Source organism: Babylonia areolata, chromosome 7 (assembly GCF_041734735.1).
Source record: "Babylonia areolata isolate BAREFJ2019XMU chromosome 7, ASM4173473v1, whole genome shotgun sequence".
NCBI lineage: Eukaryota > Metazoa > Mollusca > Gastropoda > Neogastropoda > Buccinidae > Babylonia > Babylonia areolata.
In genome coordinates, this window is record NC_134882.1 from 11,633,981 (window position 1) to 11,655,567 (window position 21,587).

The 21,587-nt window shown below is 40.3% G+C and overlaps 1 protein-coding gene across 1 annotated transcript in view; it reads right to left on the reverse strand.

The window, feature by feature from the left end:
• Positions 1 to 6: 6 nt before the first annotated feature.
• LOC143283705 (putative cysteine--tRNA ligase, mitochondrial) overlaps positions 7 to 21,587 on the reverse strand; it is a 29,752-nt gene continuing 8,171 nt past the window's right edge. The window contains exons 6-13 of the mRNA XM_076589951.1: positions 17,755 to 17,888; positions 16,742 to 16,876; positions 15,470 to 15,608; positions 14,581 to 14,704; positions 12,483 to 12,581; positions 11,448 to 11,565; positions 7,562 to 7,683; positions 7 to 1,720 (exon numbers count right to left, since the gene is read on the reverse strand). Coding sequence (XP_076446066.1) covers positions 1,652 to 1,720; positions 7,562 to 7,683; positions 11,448 to 11,565; positions 12,483 to 12,581; positions 14,581 to 14,704; positions 15,470 to 15,608; positions 16,742 to 16,876; positions 17,755 to 17,888 — 940 coding nt within the window. The 3' untranslated portion in view covers positions 7 to 1,651. The remainder of the gene's footprint in view (positions 1,721 to 7,561; positions 7,684 to 11,447; positions 11,566 to 12,482; positions 12,582 to 14,580; positions 14,705 to 15,469; positions 15,609 to 16,741; positions 16,877 to 17,754; positions 17,889 to 21,587) is intronic.

A 21,587-nucleotide genomic window follows, 5' to 3' on the forward strand; every position in this document is an offset into this window, starting at 1 on the left:
TTGGGGTGATTTCACAGACTCCGCCTATTTACACATTAACTATATACCTTTATACAGAGCACATTTGTTCTCGAGTTTGTATAAGAAATTAAGAAAGCCCTGACTGGGTTGAAAACATATACACAATCAGACAATGCAATATATATCCTCTGTATTTTCACTACAAAATGATGGTTCTAAAATCAGTCAATATTTTGTATGAAAGTTTGTGCAGAAAATTTTGCATGAGCCAGATATTATGAGAAGACGACCTTAACATGAAAGTTTTAGGGAGTGCATTGTGAGCAGACCTGTCTTGATGTTGCATTGGTCTTAAGCCAGACCTGGGTCACCAGACCTACCTCAAATACAGAACAAATAATTTTCTCAAGACTGCAAAGATATCAGTACCAATCTACTGAACCAGAAAATCACAATATAAAGTTTGAGTATGTAACTCATTCAACCCTGCGCCCGGCTCTAAGGCGGGTGCCACTGATCACATTCCCCTGAGCCCACCTAGCAGTTGGGTGAAGAAACACATTTACTTAAACCAGTTCATCAGCTCATTATTATGCATTAAATTGCTAGGTATGAGAAGTAACTCGAACTTAGCTCTCTTCCTCTCTGACACATGATGTTTCACCCCGCAAAATCTAATGATTAGTTGTTTTTCTCTGGTTTTCTGCAGTGATAGGGTAAAACGTCAAAGGCTTACTGCACAGTAAGTGCCAGATGAAATTATGATGGACTCTTGCAGCAAATTCAACCCAGATAATGACAAAAATTGTACTTATAATCCATCTGATAATCCCTGGGAAAGTGAAGGAGACGAAATTAGCAACCAGTCTGGACAATGGCAGACATTCAAATCAAGAAGATAGCCCACAACCTTCAACACTGACATAAGCTGACATTCTACTTTTTTTGTTTTTGATTAAAATTTACGAGTAAAATTTTGCACCTCTTATCTTGAAACTTCAACAACTTTTGTCCAAATCATATTTCAGTCATTATGTAAAGTTTAGTAGCAACTGGTTGAGCCACTGCTATAAGTTTGTGCCTGAAGTGAAGCACCCGTCCCCGATGATGCAGCCAGGTCAAAAAATGCCAGGCAGGGAAGGCTGAAGAAGCAGGCCTTAAAGGATTGAAAAGGTGAAACAGTAACTACACTACATTATACATTAAAGTATGGTCTCTACAACAGCAAACTGGTTAACATTTAATGCCATCTTTTCAAGTTTAGTTTGATTTATAAAAAAAAAAAGAAATAAAAAAGTATATAAATTCTAAATGACAATCCGCTAGTTTCTTACCACATTCTCTCACTAGCTAAGCCTGTTATTTCCTCATTATCTACACAAAATTGTACCTTCAAATAATCAACATAGGCATGATATAGATTTTAAGATTTGTTTTTTTTTTTGTTTTTTTTGCAAGAGTGCCAAATGACAACCTTGCCATTCTATGTACACGTCCATGACAGACACCTGAGGTCTCTCCCATGCAGTCATCACAGAGTGAAAAAAAACAACAGCAACAAAATAGGTCAACCACACAGCACAACGCATTAGACCTAAAGAATCATCAAGTGTCCATTGAAAGTCTTTTTCACGGTAAGAAAACACTTTTGGCAAGCAGAACATGTGGTGCACTAGGCGCTGTAAGCTGTTCAGGTGGAGGTTAGGGATGCACTTCTCTTTCGGTCCTCCACGTTCCATGTGGATTGGTTCTTGAGATCCTGCACAACACAACAGTTTTTGTTTCAATTTCTCAAGGAGACGTCACGTCATTCAGAAAAAATCCATACACATTTTTCCACACTGCTATGCAGATGCCTGATCAGCAGCATAACCCAACGCACCGGTCAGAACGTGAGGACATGCATGTATAGCATTTGTTTACTTATCAGAGTGGATTTCTTCTTCAGAATTTTGTCAGAGAAAACACTTGGGTTGCCGTGGGTTCTTTTTCAATTTGTCAAGTGTGTGCTGCACACAGGATCTCAGATTATCAACTCATATGAATGACAAGATGCACAGTTTGATTTTCCAGTCGGGAGAATGGGTGAGACTGGGATACAAACCCAGACCCTCACGGACACTGTATTGTATTCTGCCACCTTCCTCCTTCCACAACACACACTGGCAGAGAGACACTTGCCACATTGTTGAGAAACCTGTTCAGAAACATCTTGTGGAGAGACATTTGTCGCACTGTTGAGAAACCTGTTCAGAAATATCTTGTGAAGAGACACTTGCCACACTGTTGAGAAATCTGTTCAGAAACATCTTGTGGACAGACATTTGTCGCACTGCTGAGAAACCTGTTCAGAAATATCTTGTGGAGAGAAATTTGTCGCACTGTTGAGAAATCTGTTCAGAAACATCTTGTGGAGAGACATTTGTCGCACTGCTGAGAAAACTATTCAGAAATATCTTGTGGAAAGATACTTGCCACACAGTTGAGAAACCTGTTCAGAAACATTTTGTGGAGAGAAACTTGCCACATTGTTGAGAAACTTGTTCAGAAACATCTTGTGGAGAGACACTGGCCACATTGTTGAGAAACCTGTTCAGAAACATCTTGTGGAGAGACATTTGTCGCACTGTTGAGAAACCTATTCAGAAATATCTTGTGGAGAGACACTTGCCACACTATTGAGAAACCTGTTCAGAAACATCTTGTGGAGAGACACTTGCCACATTTTGAGAAACCTGTTCAGAAACATCTTGTGGAGAGACACTTGCCACACTGTTGAGAAACCTGTTCAGAAACATCTTGTGGAGAGACACTTGCCACACTATTGAGAAACCTGTTCAGAAACATTCAGAAACATCTTGTGGAGAGACACTTGCCACATTGTTGAGAAACCTGTTCAGAAACATCTTGTGGAGAGACATTTGTTGCACTGTTGAGAAACCTGTTCAGAAATATCTTGTGAAGAGACACTTGCCACACTGTTGAGAAACCTGTTCAGAAACATCTTGTGGACAGACACTTGCCACACTGTTGAGAAACCTGTTCAGAAACATCTTGTGGAGAGACACTTGCCACACTATTGAGAAACCTGTTCAGAAACATCTTGTGGAGAGACACTTGCCACACTGTTGAGAAACCTGTTCAGAAACATCTTGTGGAGAGACACTTGCCACACTGTTGAGAAACCTGTTCAGAAACATCTTGTGGAGAGACATTTGTCGCACTGTTGAGAAACCTATTCAGAAATATCTTGTGAAGAGACACTTGCCACACTGTTGAGAAACCTGTTCAGAAACATCTTGTGGAGAGACATTTGTCGCACTGTTGAGAAACCTGTTCAGAAATATCTTGTGGAGAGAAATTTGTCGCACTGTTGAGAAACCTGTTCAGAAATATCTTGTGGAGAGACACTTGCCACACTGTTGAGAAATCTGTTCAGAAACATCTTGTGGAGAGACATTTGTCGCACTGCTGAGAAACCTATTCAGAAATATCTTGTGGAGAGAAATTTGTCGCACTGTTGAGAAACCTATTCAGAAACATCTTGTGGAGAGACACTTGCCACACTATTGAGAAACCTGTTCAGAAACATCTTGTGGAGAGACACTTGCCACACTGTTGAGAAACCTGTTCAGAAACATCTTGTGGAGAGACATTTGTCGCACTGTTGAGAAACCTGTTCAGAAATATCTTGTGAAGAGACACTTGCCACACTGTTGAGAAATCTGTTCAGAAACATCTTGTGGACAGACATTTGTCGCACTGCTGAGAAACCTGTTCAGAAATATCTTGTGGAGAGAAATTTGTCGCACTGTTGAGAAATCTGTTCAGAAACATCTTGTGGAGAGACATTTGTCGCACTGCTGAGAAAACTATTCAGAAATATCTTGTGGAAAGATACTTGCCACACAGTTGAGAAACCTGTTCAGAAACATTTTGTGGAGAGAAACTTGCCACATTGTTGAGAAACTTGTTCAGAAACATCTTGTGGAGAGACACTGGCCACATTGTTGAGAAACCTGTTCAGAAACATCTTGTGGAGAGACATTTGTCGCACTGTTGAGAAACCTATTCAGAAATATCTTGTGGAGAGACACTTGCCACACTGTTGAGAAACCTGTTCAGAAACATCTTGTGGAGAGACACTTGCCACATTTTGAGAAACCTGTTCAGAAACATCTTGTGGAGAGACACTTGCCACACTGTTGAGAAACCTGTTCAGAAACATCTTGTGGAGAGACACTTGCCACACTATTGAGAAACCTGTTCAGAAACATTCAGAAACATCTTGTGGAGAGACACTTGCCACATTGTTGAGAAACCTGTTCAGAAACATCTTGTGGAGAGACATTTGTCGCACTGTTGAGAAACCTGTTCAGAAATATCTTGTGAAGAGACACTTGCCACACTGTTGAGAAACCTGTTCAGAAACATCTTGTGGACAGACACTTGCCACACTGTTGAGAAACCTGTTCAGAAACATCTTGTGGAGAGACACTTGCCACACTATTGAGAAACCTGTTCAGAAACATCTTGTGGAGAGACACTTGCCACACTGTTGAGAAACCTGTTCAGAAACATCTTGTGGAGAGACACTTGCCACATTGTTGAGAAACCTGTTCAGAAACATCTTGTGGAGAGACATTTGTCGCACTGTTGAGAAACCTGTTCAGAAATATCTTGTGAAGAGACACTTGCCACACTGTTGAGAAACCTGTTCAGAAACATCTTGTGGAGAGACATTTGTCGCACTGTTGAGAAACCTGTTCAGAAATATCTTGTGGAGAGAAATTTGTCGCACTGTTGAGAAACCTGTTCAGAAATATCTTGTGGAGAGACACTTGCCACACTGTTGAGAAATCTGTTCAGAAACATCTTGTGGAGAGACATTTGTCGCACTGCTGAGAAACCTATTCAGAAATATCTTGTGGAGAGAAATTTGTCGCACTGTTGAGAAACCTGTTCAGAAATATCTTGTGGAGAGACACTTGCCACACTGTTGAGAAATCTGTTCAGAAACATCTTGTGGAGAGACATTTGTCGCACTGCTGAGAAAACTATTCAGAAATATCTTGTGGAAAGATACTTGCCACACTGTTGAGAAACCTGTTCAGAAACATTTTGTGGAGAGAAACTTGCCACATTGTTGAGAAACCTATTCAGAAACATTTTGTGGAGACACACTTGCCACACTGTTGAGAAACCTGTTCAGAAACATCTTGTGGCGAGACATTTGTCGCACTGTTGAGAAACCTATTCAGAAATATCTTGTGGAGAGACACTTGCCACACTATTGAGAAACCTGTTCAGAAACATCTTGTGGAGAGACACTTGCCACATTGTTGAGAAATCTGTTCAGAAACATCTTGTGGAGAGACATTTGTCGCACTGTTGAGAAACCTGTTCAGAAATATCTTGTGGAGAGACATTTGTCGCACTGTTGAGAAACCTGTTCAGAAATATCTTGTGGAGAGAAATTTGTCGCACTATTGAGAAACCTGTTCAGAAATATCTTGTGGAGAGACACTTGCCACACTGTTGAGAAATCTGTTCTGAAACATCTTGTGGAGAGACATTTGTCGCACTGCTGAGAAAACTATTCAGAAATATCTTGTGGAAAGATACTTGCCACACTGTTGAGAAACCTGTTCAGAAACATTTTGTGGAGAGAAACTTGCCACATTGTTGAGAAACCTATTCAGAAACATTTTGTGGAGACACACTTGCCACATTGTTGAGAAACCTGTTCAGAAACATCTTGTGGAGAGACATTTGTCGCACTGTTGAGAAACCTGTTCAGAAATATCTTGTGGAGAGACACTTGCCACACTGTTGAGAAACCTGTTCAGAAACATCTTGTGGAGAGACACTTGCCAAACTGTTGAGAAACCTGTTCAGAAACATTTTGTGGAGAGACATTTGTCGCACTGTTGAGAAACCTGTTCAGAAACATCTTGGGGAGAGACACTTGCCACATTGTTGAGAAACCTGTTCAGAAACATCTTGTGGAGAGAAACTTGCTACACTGTTGAGAAACCTGTTCAGAAACATCTTGTGGAGAGAAACTTGCCACACTGTTCAGAAACCTGTTCAGAAACATCTTGTGGAGAGAAACTTGCCAAACTGTTGAGAAACCTGTTCAGAAACATTTTGTGGAGAGACATTTGTCGCACTGTTGAGAAACCTATTCAGAAACATCTTGTGGAGAGACATTTGTCACTGTTGAGAAACCCGTTCAGAAACATCTTGTGGAGAGACACAATCTGATCAGAAACATCTTGTGGAGAGACACTTGCTACACTGTTGAGTAATCTGTTCAGAAACATCTTGTGGAGAGACGCTTGCCACACTGCTGAGAAACCTGTTCAGAAACATCTTGTGGAGAGACATTACTCGCACTGTTGAGAAACCTGTTCAGAAACATTTTGTGGAGAGACACTTGCCACACTGTTGAGAAACCTGTTCAGAAACATCTTGTGGAGAGACACTTGCCACACTGCTGAGAAACCTGTTCAGAAACATCTTGGGGAGAGACACTTGTCGCACTGTTGAGAAACCTGTTCAGAAACATCTTGTGGAGAGACACTTGCCACACTGCTGAGAAACCTGTTCAGAAACATCTTGGGGAGAGACATTTGTCGCACTGTTGAGAAGCCTGTTCAGAAATATCCTTTTAAAACTGCAATACAAGTGCACCTTGCACATGACCATTTGAACACAACCAGATACACATACACATTTACAATTACAAGAAACATATATTCTGCAGACAAAGATTCAAACAATGAGAAAAAATGCATTATACAGACTGACATGCTGATAGACAATATCACTGCAACATTTACTTTCATACACATACACATTAAATTTTATCAACACTGGAAACATTTTCTATAAGTCAAGAGAGAAAGACTTAATGAGGAAAAAAGCTTCATACAAACTAACATGAATCATACACAACACTACTGCAGCATATACTTTCATGCAACTGGCAGTATGGCAGTCAGCTGACCATGTATGAAATGGGTTAAACAATCAATGACTTGAAGCACATTATCTTTTTACCGGGAGAGAAGGGGATGACAGACGTTAGATATTTCATGCAAATTTTATTTTTATCAAAAGCACATAAGCAATCCACAAGGCCTGACTAAGTGCACTGGGTTATGCTGCTGGCCAGGCATCTGCTTAACAAATGTGGTGTAGCATATATGGATTTGTCCAAATGCAGTGACACCTCCTATAGTAACTGAATTGAACTGAATGATCCACAAAAGCACAAACACAACAACTTTTTTTCGTTTGTGGGCTGCAACTCCCGCGTTCACTTATATGTTCACGAGTGGGCTTTTACATGCATGACAGTTTTTACCCCACCATGTAGGCAGCCATACTTTATTATCAGGGGTAAAGACAACAACAATGCCAAAGTCTTGAACATTACAGTAATCTTATGTAAATGGGTTTGTCCAAATGCAGTGTCGCCTCCTCGAGTAACTGAATTGAACTAAACAATCCACAAAAACACAGACAACAGCAATTCCAAAGCCTTGAACATTACAGTAATTTTTTTTCCCCAGATGCAGTACACTTGAAATACCTTTATCTGAATGTTGGCTGAGGCCAGCTGCTCACGAACACCATCACAAGCATCCAGCAGGGGGGCATACAGATCCTTACGGAGTCTGGTTACATTCTCTGGTGGAACAGGGCTGTGTTTGTCTGCACAATGAAAATCCTTGTGAACATGGCACACAGTGTTCTCTTTGATTGATTGATTGATGTGGATACTTCTATAGCGCCTATCCTCGGTCAGAGACCAAGCTCTAAGCGCTTTACATACACGGGGTCATTTGCACCACAGGCTGCCTACCTGGGTAGAGCCGACTGACGGCTGCCACTGGGCGCTCATCATTCGTTTCCTGTGTCATTCAATCAGATTTCAGACGCACACACATACACACTCAGACAGACATATAACATTTTACGTGTATGACCATTTGTTTGTTTTTTATTTACCCCGCCATGTAGGGAGCCATATTCCGTTTTGGGGGGTGTGCATGCTGGGTATATTCTTGTTTCCATAACCCACCGAACGCTGACATGGATTACAGGACCTTTAACATGCGTATTTGATCTTCTGCGTGCGCATACACACGAAGGGGGTTCAGGCACTAGCAGGTCTGCACATATGTTGACCTGGGAGATCAGAAAAATCTCCACCCTTTACCCACCAGGTGCACCGAGATTCGAACCCAGGACCCTCAGACTGAAAGTCCAGTGCTTTAACCATTTGGCTATTGCACTCTTTCACATGGTCATATATTGTATTGGTTTTTGTTTTTTTGGGGTTTTTTTGTATTGAGACAATAAACTGAGGCACCCGTGTACAGCATGTACTTAGCGCATGTAAAAGAAACTTCAGCACCAAAACAATTGTCCCTGGCAAAATTCTGATGAAAAATTCTAATTAACATCATTCGCTTTAACCCAAGGTAGGCAGCCTGTTTGCAAATAACTATTTGTTTTTTTGTAAAGTGTTTAGAGTTTAGTCTGGAACCAAAGACTGGCACTATTTTTGTATGAATAATAATGACAATAATAATGTATTGTATTGTACTGTATAGTACTTTTTGTCACAACTGAGTTTTCTGTGTAAATATGTAATAATAATACCATAATAATAATGTACATTCATACAGCGCCCTTTCTCTCTAAGAGCTCACGGCGCTTTACATGAAAGAAAACTATCACAAATAACGTACGAAAAATCATTCATGACCACTCTTTCTCAAAACCCCTCCCCTGCCTCCCTACCCCCCACTCTCTCCCTCTCCAACTCTTCATGCATCCAAAGTGAGCTGACATGGGTGGTGTTGGAGTGGTGTGTATCAAATCAGAGGTTCCAAACAGTTCTGGGGCAATAATATATTCAAGAAGCTTTGCACTGAGGAAGATTGAAAGTTTTCAGACCATCAGGGCATAAGGAGGGACAGAGGATGCATGGAAGCTGTGTCATTCCATGAATGAAAATCGGGGGTACTGATGCACAGCACACAAAACGATGGTCAATCAATACAAAATGACTTTATCAATCAATCAGTCAATGAAATCAATTTAATGTCCTCATAAAAAAATAAAAAATACAAGAAAATCTGGCCTGTGGGAAACAAGATAGCTTGACATAGTACAACACTGAAATAATGTTTTTCCCTCTTACAAGAAATGTTTGTGTCTGCTCAAATACACATCAAGAATTGCATAAACACGATACCTCTCTATTGCATAAACATGATCCCTCTCTATATTTCAAGATCCATACACACAAACAAACACACATCGCATTGTGGTCATTCAACTGACTCTTTTTTTTTTTTTTTGCTGTTTTTGAACAGAGAGATGGTTCTTGGTACAAACCAGTTCGTTCTTTACATACTTACTAAAAGTTTTTATTCATTTTCATTTTTAACACTGAAATGACATTACTGTCATGGCTCTGTCACTGAAACAAATCAGTCTAGACTCTTCATTTTTCTGTCATTCATTCCATTCAAATATTCAGATTCGATAATAAAAAAAAAGGCAATAACTTTCTTAACTCTTTCACCACCAAGTTTCTGTGTGAAAAAGGCTCCCCAGTGCCAAATATGTCAGATACCAGACTTTGGTCCGATTCGCACACCTATTCTGAGTTTAGCTCTCAGACTATGTGGAGTGATGGCCTAGAGGTAACGCGTCCGCCTAGGAAGCGAGAGAATCTGAGTGCGCTGGTTCGAATCACGGTTCGGCCGCCGATATTTTCTCTCCCTCCACTAGACCTTGAGTGGTGGTCTGGACGCGAGTCATTCGGATGAGACGATAAACCGAGGTCCCGAGTGCAGCATGCACTTAGCGCACATAAAAGAACCCACGGCAACAAAAGGGTTGTTCCTGGCAAAATTCGGTAGAAAAATCCACTTGGATAGGCAAAACAAATCAAACTGCACGCAGGAAAAAATACAAAAAAATGGGTGGCGCTGTAGTGTAGCGATGCGCTCTCCCCAGGGAGAGCAGCCCAAATTTCACACAGAGAAATCTGTTGTGATAAAAAGAAATACAAATACAAATACAAATATTATCAAATTCATTACAGACCAAGTATTGTTCTAATGTCAAGTGCATATGCTTTAGTAACCTGACAACTGAGCATATAATTTTTGACTGTAGCTTGATGAAGCCTTATGTACACGAAAAAGTGTCTTCACAAGTGACTGAGAACGTTGATGTTTTTGACTTTTTGCATTCATTATCAGTTGTTTCGCTTGTCACTTTAACGACTTCTCTTTTATGAAGTCCTTTAAGTAATTTCCTGTAATTGTATTTAGAAATTTAAAAAATTTTTTTTTTCAAATTTCACCCACATTTCACCCTCATTTGCCCAGTTTCCCCCAACCCTCCATTCATTCACATCTCCCACCCCTTCTAACCGATAATACTCAAATGTATTCATAAATACTTTAACAAAACGTCTTCAATCACCGATATGTGTGACGGGACATTAAACAAAATTCCTCCTCCTGTCAGATACCATGCTCTTAGTCACAGGCTTCAGTTCATGTCAAAACAACACAACAGACTTTTTCACTTCAAACTCCTCTTCTTCTGCGTTCACTCGTATGCACACGAGTGGGCTTTTACGTGTATGACCGTTTTTACCCCGCCATGTAGGCAGCCATACTCCGTTTTCGGGGGTGTGCATGCTGGGTATGTTCTTGTTTCCATAACCCACTGAACGCTGACATGGATTACAGGATCTTTAACGTGCGTATTTGATCTTCTGCTTGCATATACACACGAAGGGGGTTCAGGCACTAGCAGGTCTGCACATATGTTGACCTGGGAGATCGTAAAAATCTCCACCCTTTACCCACCAGGCGCCATCACCGTGATTCAAACCTGGGACCCTCAGATTGACAGTCCAACACTTTAACCACACGGCTATTGCGCCTGTCACTTCAAACTCAAACAGGGGGCAAAGATAAGATAAGATAAGATAAGAATAACTTTATTATCTCCAACTGGAGAAATTTGGTCAGGTGCATTATCACAACATAGACAAGTAAACAACATGGGGACCATAACTGTAAAAGTCAACAACAGCTTTTACGAATATTACGAAGATACAAATGTAAAAAAAATATCACATACACCGTTTCATACATACATCCACACACTGCAGGTAATAACTAGTATTCTTAATGTAAAAACAGAAAGAATTAAGAAACATTATTTAAATATAATTATAAAGATTAGTCACTGTTCTACTGGTGGGAAACTGGCAGTAGCTGTCAAGCTTTGTTACAATGTGGACAATGGTCTCTCTAACATGACCCCTCGATGTCGGCTAAAGTCGCCTATGGGGGTGCACTGTCTAGTAAACTTAAGTCACCTACAGCCGTGAATGGTTTAGTGAACCAACCAATCTCTGGTTTTAAGCAACAACGCACCCAAGACTTGTGCCACATGTTCAGTGTTCAGAGCAAAGTTGCGGACGTGTGAGCGGAAATCGGTCATGGTGTTCATGGCAAGCTGGAACTGCCTCTGAGCTTCTGTGTCTTCCTCCATCTGCAAAAGGTCAAAACACTGACATGTTTTCTTATTGTCTGTCCTCCTTCACTTCTTTGGTCACTTTTTTTTTTCCCTCCCCAAGTAACACAAAACCAAAGACACTAAGCCCCCTGCCTCCAAAAATACCAATGTCATAGTCGTTTTCCACAGCGACTGACTGTATCATGTCACACTGAAATAGTCATTTTCAGCAGGAAATCAAATTATGAAGTGACCACAGCGACTGACTGTGTTAAGTCATGGCACACTGAAATAGTCATTTTCAGCAGGAAATACTAAGTTTCCTCAAGGACCACTGACTTTAAGAATATCATGATAAATTCACAGAGAGTGAGTGCATACTTGATTAATGCTCCATTCTGATCCTGGATAGGAATCATTGCTCCATTTTTAGTTTTAATGGGAGTCAAAACAAAATCAGTACTCACTTAGATGCTTATCGCCTACAAACAGTCAGACACTGGCATACCAATATTAACATGCCTGCTTTCAAAGAGGAAATGCTTAGTGCCTACCTTTGCCAGACATTGGCTTGCCAATACCAACATGCCTGCTTTCTTCTTCTTCATTCATGGGCTGTGAAACCCACATTCACTCGTACACACAAGTGGGCTTCAGTATGAATGACCGTTTCTACCCCCCACCATGTAGGTGGCTACACTCCTTTTTTCAGGGGAATGCCTGCTTTCAAAGTGCAAAATAAACTGAAGAGTGAGCTAACTCATCAAAAGAGAACCTGTCAAAAGAAAAATACCCACATTCATGAGTGAGATTTTCAGGTACAACGATTTCTTCCCCTACCATTAGGCAGTCACACTCCATTTTCAGGGGAATGCCTGCTTTCAAAGTGGAAAATAAATTGAAGAGTGAGTCAGCTCACCAAAAGGGACCCCGTCAAAAGAAGGAACACTGACCTTCTTGCGCCCCAGGTCCAGACCAAGCTGTTTCAGCACACGGCGGATGTAGACAGAGGCTGCTGCCACTGCTGCTGCACTCCTGGGGCCTCCAGCGGGCTGAGGCCACACGACAAAATGTGCAGTTCTTATATTTGTTTAACATTCTGCTTTGCTTTCACTCCAAAGGACAGCCATAAAGAAACATACACATACACACACACACACATACACATACACACAGACACACATGCATGGAAGCATGCCTTCACACGTACACACACATATGGAAACTGTAACTTTCACAAAGTTAAAATCCATGACAAAAAAACAAAAACAAAAAACCCCCAACTAACCCAAACAGATCTGTTGCCAGTAAACATACAGTGAAAAGCAGTCTTATTCTGAAATGTAGATTCAGGAAACATCTTTCACGTTTTGTCTCAACATCGGTGGGACCTACTCCTCTCCTTCCACTGTTTGAACCTTCCCCAACTTTGGTCATTACCTATTCACACGTGTGTGTGTGTAGTGAAGAAAATCAGAGTGAAGCGCCTTTCCAAAGACCACAACACCAATCAGAGTGAAGTGCCTTTCCAAAGACCACAACACCAATCAGAGTATTTGTATTTGTATTTCTTTTTATCAGAACAGATTTTTCTGTGTGAAATTCGAGCTGCTCTCCCCAGGGAGAGCGCGTCGCTACACTACAGCGCCACCCTTTTTTTTTCTTTTTTTTTTTTCCCTGCGTGCAGTTTGAGTTGTTTTTCCTGTCGAAGTGGATTTTTCTACAGAATTTTGCCAGGAACAACCCTTTTGTTGCCGTGGGTTCTTTTACGTGCGCTAAGTGCATGCTGCACACGGGACCTCGGTTTATCTTCTCATCCGAATGACTAGCGTCCAGACCACCACTCGAGGCCTAGTGGATGGGGAGAAAATATCGGGTGGCCGAGCTGTGATTCGAACCAGCGCCGCGCTCAGATTCTCTCGCTTCCTAGGCGGACGCGTTACCTCTAGGCCATCAATCCACATAAAGAGTGAAGCGCCTTTCCAAAGACCACAACACCAATCAGAGTGAAGTGCCTTTCCAAAGACCACAACACCAAACGGGGCCTTGAACCCTGATCACTGGTGAACAACGGATCAGAAATCCGATTCCGCCACAATGCCTCCGAAAGAAAATAAAAATATTCTATTTAACTCATTCAACCCTGCCCCCGAGCATTGCTAGGCTGTCAAATTTGCTTCATTAACTCACTCTGGACGATGAAATGCTATACCGTTCCTGACGAAAGGTAGCGTTCCAGATGACGGAACGCTGTAACGGTTTTGACAATTAAAATTTGTTCACGTTTTCCTCATGGAGTAGCATAACAATCACAGCTACACCAGGCATTGTGAACATGTTAACAGTCCAATGGAAAGTTTCTTCATGAGATTTCGTAACAACACACTCCACAGTGAGCCAGTGAGTTCAGGACCCCACACGACAAACTAATCTGCATACGTATCGAAAACTGCGTTGCAGGCAATACAAGTGGAAATTTTTTTTAGCAAACTAGATCATGACAGCAGCTTTTACTGCTGCTGAAGTGATTGAAATGCTTCAAACTGAAGGTTTCGATATCGACGAGGATGATGAAGACGTTTAATGAAGTATCTGCAGTGAAGAAAGCAACCAGCAAGAAGTTACTGATAGTGACTCACCTTCTGACAGCAGTGAAGAGGGAGAGGGGTGGGCATTCACCCAACGTGAGGACAGGGGTCAGTGGGTCAAGTAAAGTGAGTTTCATTTAGTTACTTTATGTTTTGTATTTTTTGTGATTTTTTTCCTAACCCTAACAAATGGGTCGTCTTTTGGGAAAAGCAAGGGAAAGAACTATTCGTCCAGAGTGAGTTAAAACTAGTTTCCATGTTCTTATCCTCCATATGCACAGACTGCAAGCAAAGGGACCTAAATTCTACAGTATTTCTGGCTTTGTCAACACATGTCAATATGAAGGAAAAACTGGTCGATTTTTAGTGTTTTTTTCTAATTTTTCCATCATCGAAATGGCAAGGAAGACTGCCGAGACTGTAAACTGCCCAGAGTTGAATGAGTTAAAAACTGTTCCCAGACCTCCGTTTTGTGGCCCATCAGCTGATTGACGTATTTCATCAGACTCAGGACTGCCTCCATAGCCCGTGGCGTGTTGAAGTCATCCGCAAAGGCCCTCTCCGCACTCTCTCTGGTTTGGTGTATCCTTAATCAGATAGAAAGCAACTTGATAAATACATCAATGGAATCAGATAGAAAGCAACTTGATAAATACACCAATGGAATCAGATAGAAAGCAACTTGATAAATACATCAATGGAATCAGACAGAAAGCAACTTGATAAATACATCAATGGAATCAGACAGAAAGCAACTTGATAAATACATCAATGGAATCAGATAGAAAGCAACTTGATAAATACACCAATGGAATCAGATAGAAAGCAACTTGATAAATACATCAATGGAATCAGATAGAAAGCAACTTGATAAATACATCAATGGAATCAGATAGAAAGCAACTTGATAAATACATCAATGGAATCAGATAGAAAGCAATTCGGTTAGCACATCCATGAAACCAGATATAAAGCAAATTGAACAGCAGTCAACCTAGTATAGCAACTTGATGCATGATAATGTCAAACAAAAGCAAAATAAAATGCAAGTAAAAATAATATCATGGAAAATAAAAGGTGAAAGAACACAAACACAAAGCATACATCAGCATAGACTAATTTACAAAATCATGTACACACACATGCACACAAAATAGAAACACACACAAACACATTCACACACTCACAGAACTAAAATAGCAATGCAACTGTTTTCTTTTTAGAATCATCCCAATGCAATTATTACCTAAATTACAAGAAAAATAATGAGGGAAAACAATAGTGCTTTTACTCCCTCTGCGATTTTCTTTTATGCACTGATATCAGCCATCTCTGTTTACTTCAACACATACCTGGCATACAGATCAGGCTGCGAGATATCAGGACAATCAAATCGACCTTGAACGTAGGCATCACACTGCGTTACCAGACTGTTCAGCTGCGTCATCACAACCACAGCCTTCTCCATCGTCTCCTTGCTAAACTCGATGGCTGAAACAGCAAATGCATGATATTACCTACTGGCAAACCTGTTACTAATTTTCTTACATCATCTAAGAAGAACAATCTGAACTGTGAATCTAGAAAGAAAGCTAATCACTGCAGTGCAACAGCTGGTATGTCTAGTTTCAGACTGCCTACCTAATAAAATAGTTTTTCAATAGCTGCAGCCTTAGTCTTCAGTAGTCTATCATAGCAGAACTGTTTAAACAAGGAGGAGACATGAATTAAACTACCCCAAACACTGAAGGAATGAAGCAAACTATCCAAAACATCTAGAACTACAAAAACTTAAAATTTACAACTTTAACACAGACGGGCGCAATAGCCGAGTGGTTAAAGTGTTGGACTGTCAATCTGAGGGTCCCGGGTTCGAATCACAGTGATGGCGCCTGGTGGGTAAAAGGTGGAGATTTTTATGATCTCCCAGGTCAACATATGTGCAGACCTGCTAGTGCCTGAACTCCCTTTGTGTGTATATGCAAGCAGAAGATCAAAAACGCACGTTAAAGATCCTGTAATCCATGTCAGCGTTCGGTGGGTTATGGAAACAAGAACATACCCAGCATGCACACCCCCGAAAACGGAGTATGGCTGCCTACATGGCGGGGTAAAAATGGTCATACACGTAAAAGCCCACTCGTGTGCATACAAGTGAACGTGGGAGTTGCAGCCCCCAAACGCAGAAGAAGAAGAAGAAGAAGAAGAACTCTAACACAGACAGAAAAACAAAGAGCTTAACCCCTTGACTGCCTACTGATGAGTATGCTCGGCAGTGAGGGGCTGTCAGCTCACTGAGATAAGACACAGCGTACAGGTCAGGATGTCAGTCATCATTCTGTATCTGGACTCCTTCCTCTTGGGACTGCTTTACTTTTCTTTTGTTCAGCAAAAATCAGTTACACCATTGAAAAGTACACATAAAAGTAGCAACTGCACTTCAAACTCACGCCATGCTGATCTTATTTCAGCAAGGTTCAGGAGTCAAGGGGTTAATCAATTATTTCAATTATTTTTGCCCTTTTTTTTCTTTTCTTTTCTTTTTTTTTTTTTTTTTTAAATACAAACTGAATTCAAGGCAAACAATTATTGTTGTCCTTTGTTTTTTTACAAACTGAACTCACGGTTTCGATAGTGCATGAGAAGACAAAACATTCGGAACTGGTTAGGGGTGTAAGTGTCCAGCATTTGGCTCACAGACACCGTGTTCTTCAGGGACTTTGACATCTTCTCCGTGTCGTCTTTCAGGTACAGGTGTCCTGTAGACAGACAAAGCCACTGCATTTTCTGGGTACAGATGTCCTGTAAACAGACATTATCCTTCAGGTACAGATGTCCTATAAACAAACATTATCCTTCAGGTACAGATGTTCAGTAAACAGAGATTATCCTTCAGGTACAGATGTTCAGTTACAGACATTATCCTTCAGGTACAGATATCCTATAAACAGATTAGATATTATCCTTCAGGTACAGATATCCTATAAACAGACATTAACCTACATGGTACCAGTAGCAAGGGCTATGCCCCTGACCTGACTTATATCTTTCACATACAGATGCCCCCAAAACAGACAATATCCTTCATGTACAAATGTTCAGTAAGCAGACATTATCCTTCAGGTACAAATGTTCAGTAAACAGACATTATTGTTCAGGTACATTAAATGTCCCGTAAACAGACATTATCCTTCAGGTACATATGTCTTGTGAACAGATATTATCCTTATAGGCTTAAGGCACAGATGTCTTGTGAACAGACAAAGCTACTGCATTTTCTCAGAAGTTCTTGTGCCAGTATCAGTTGATCATGGAGTGAGAATAAGGCTGTTAATGGTTGAATGATTCTGAACAAAAAAATCATAAGAAATACATATATAACAAAGACAGATCATTCCTCTTTCTCTCATGCATATAAACACATACATTATTAAAAAAAAAAAAATGTAGATGATCTCACACACACACGCAAACACACACACACAATATACAAAAGAGTATCTTTAGATGCACATGCACACACACAGACAAACACGCAAACATACACAGGTGCATGCATGCATACTCTCTTTCTCTCTCTCTCTCACACACACACACACACACACACACACACATCCTTCACAAATCTTTTCCTGACCTGAATGTAACCAGTAATTGGACCATTGAGAGCAGCCAAAGTAGGCCTGAGATTGAGCAATCTCATTTTCATGATGGGTAAAAATCAGATCAATTCCCCCAGTGTGAATGTCCAGGTTTGGGCCAAACACAGAACTGCACAGTTAACAATTGTTAACTAAAAATTATGACTGTCCAGTTGTTCATCACCTACATTCAAATGACAGCAACAATAACAGCAACAATAAAAAAAAAAAAGTGCTGATCAGAGCTCTAAATATGGCATATTCAAAAGGTGAACTCACTCCAACACAAAAAGAAGGCATTATAATTTGTATTCCAAAAAGAGACAAAGCAAGGGAAGACAAAAGAGACTGGAGACCAATATCCCTCTTATATACAGTATATAACATTGGATCAACATGTACAGCGAACCAAATAAAGACTGTATTACCTACTGTGATTAATGATGATCAAACTGGTTTTGTTCTTGGGAGGTATACAGGAGACAATATTATATTGATTTATGATTTGATAGAATACCTAAATTGTAAGAATCTACCCGGCCTGCTGTTGAATATAGATTCTGAAAAGGCGTTCGACTCAAGATTGGAACTTTATGTTTAAGGTATTGAAGGCTTTTGGTTTTGGGGAAAGCATAAACAACTGGATTAGTACCTTTTACACTGATATTAAGTCTACTGCAAATACTAATGGACATGCATCCACATGGTTCTCTGTCAACAGAGGATGTAGACAAGGTGACCCAATCTCTCCTCATCTTTTTATTCTGTCTGTAGAAATTCTTGCAATAATGATTAGAGAAAATGAAGATACTAAAGGCATTGTAATAAATAATATTGAACATAAAATATCCCAATATGCAGATGATACAGAGTTTACTTTAGCAGATGATAAAATAATCATTTGAAATGTGTATATCAGAAATAAAGAATTTTGGAGCAAAATCTGGATTACACATGAATGCTGGAAAAACAAGTGCAGTGTGGTTAGGATGCAAAAAGAGGTCAAAGACAAGACACATGCAACACCTTGGCATGGAATGGAATCCCCCTAGATGCAAAGTGTTTGGTATTTGGTTTACTAGCAATCTAAAAGATTGCAAAAACATGAATTACAATGAAAAATTAACAGAAATAAAATTACTATTTAAGATATGGACGAGACGACAAATAACACCACTTGGCAGAGTTGCAGTTCTTAAATCACTTATCCTGTCATCCTAATCTATTTATGGTTATTGCTTCTTAATCCTCCTGGTGAATTTATAGACAATTTGCAAAAAAGGTGCTACATTTTCGTATGGAACAATAAACAGGACAGAATAAACAGAAAAACAGTAACAAAATATATAGTAACGGTGGTGTAATTTTCCTGAATTGAAAACATATTTGCACTCTTTAAAACTACATGGCTTAGAAAAATTAAAGAGACAAACCATAAATGGAAAAACATAGCATTAGAGAATTATTATCTTACTGATAATAAGGAAAAGTATGGACCAAAGATATTAGGAATATATAAAACAAAAAATAAATTTTGGACAGAAATTCTTAATGCATATGATAAATTCTATTATAAACTGAAATACAGAATCCTAGTCAGATGCTTGCTGAACCCATCCTCTTTAACAAAAGAATAAGAGTTGGTCATTTCTTGTATTTTCTCTTTCAAAAACTGGATTGAAAAAGGCATTTAAAAAGTTGCGGACTTTATTGCAGAGAATGGACGATTTTTATCTTTTACAGAATCCAGACAAAAATATGATTTAACAATTGATTTTGTGACCTTTACTGGAATAAAAATGTCAGTTAAAAATTTCATACAAAAGTGTAACATACCTATAAACGTTAACACCATAGCAGAGAAAAACTCTGCATTGCAAACACTACATTCTGTTAAAAAAGGAACACAACTGTATCACAACATCATGTGTGACAGTGGACCAGAGCCTAAATGTTGTAGGAAGTGGGAAGAAAAATTACTGCAAGAAATCAAATGGAAAGAATGTTTCCTTAATATAAAACAAATTAAAGATATTAAATTAAAATTGCTTCAGATTAGAATAATCCACAGAATTTTGGGAACATATGTAATCATAAAAGAAATCTGAATAATGAATGACAATAACACAACAGTAATTTTTGTAATACTGAAAAAAAGACAGTATTGATCATATGTTTTGGAAATGCCAAGTTACGCAGTGTTTTTGGAAACACATTCAGACTATGTTAAATGAAACATGTGAACTGACATCAAAAGGAGGAGTTTGTATTATACTCCATGTTTGGTGTTTACATATACTTACCATGTCAAACTGATGCAAACTAGGCCTATGGTTTGCTCTGTTTGGCCAAATTTCGCGCGGCTAACAGTGAAAAGACGCCCCTCTTAGTCTGGCCCGCTCTTAGCCAATCAAACGCCTCTAACAGCTATAAGCGCTGAATCATTCCGTGGCCATGAATGAAAATGCCCCATGAGAACCACGGCGGAGACGCAGGGACGGACGGGCGGGCATTCGAGATTGACATGGTAAGTATATGTAAACACCAAACATGGAGTATAATACAAACTCCTCCTTTTGGTGTCATATACTGTACCATGTCAAACTGATGCAGAATTTAAAGCAAATGGAGGAGGGCAACGCCTACTGGTTCGTATGGGGAGCCCTTGAAACTGAGACGGCAGTGTTAGCCGCGACAAAGGAAATCCCCTTGGAACCGTCAGCCCTGGTCATACGGAAATCCCGGAGGTAGAAGTTGATGAAGGGATTCTCCGACCGCCAGAAGGCTGCCTCCAAGACATGCTGCAGTGGTACCGAGTGCTGGAAAGCAGCCGAAGTAGCTATGGCCCGCACTTCGTGTGTTCTGGGATTAAGACAACTGAGATCCTTGTGTGCATGAGAGTAGGCTCTACGAATGACTTGGGAAACCCAGCGGGAAATGGTGCCTGCAGCAATATCTTTCTTGTAATTCTCATTGAGGGAGATGAGAAGGCGCCTCTGAGAAGAACGCCTATGGCGAGACCTATTGCAATAGTATTTGAGGCACCGAACGGGGCAGAGATGCCTATCTTCATCATCTTGTGCCAGAATATCCGACAAAGGTCTGACCCTCAGAGAGGGGGAAGGGACCTCGGGGTCTTGGTTCTTAGCCAGAAACTCTGGAAGGAAACGAAGAGTGATGGAACCATCTCTGTGGAATGCTAGATCTTGTGGCATACCACTAAGACCATGAATCTCACTTCTACGACGGCCCGTGGCCACTTCTCATTGAAAACCCCTGACTCCATTTTCTTTTCTTTTTGGATACTTTTGTTTTTATTTAGCAAAAAGAATCAGTGCCCAACAAGTAATATGTATTTGCACTATTGTTTCATGATTAGCTAAAAGAAGGATTCTGTTTACTACTATTAGAAAACCTTCACCATATGTCAACTTGGTGACGGGCGCAATAGCCGAATGGTTAAAGCGTTGGACTTTCAATCTGAGGGTCCCGGGTTCGAATCACGGTGACGGCGCCTGGTGAGTAAAGGGTGGAGATTTTTACGATCTCCCAGGTCAACATATGTGCAGACCTGCTAGTACCTGAAACCCCTTCGTGTGTATATGCAAGCAGAAGATCAAATACGCACATTATCCTGTAATCCATGTCAGCGTTCGGTGGGTTATGGAAACAACATACCCAGCATGCACACCCCTGAAAACGGAGTATGGCTGCCTACATGGCGGGGTAAAAACAGTCATACACGTAAAAGCCCACTCGTGTGCATACGAGTGAACGCAGAAGTCAACTTGGTAGCAAAGGGGCGGTTGTAGCTCTATGATGTCTCCTG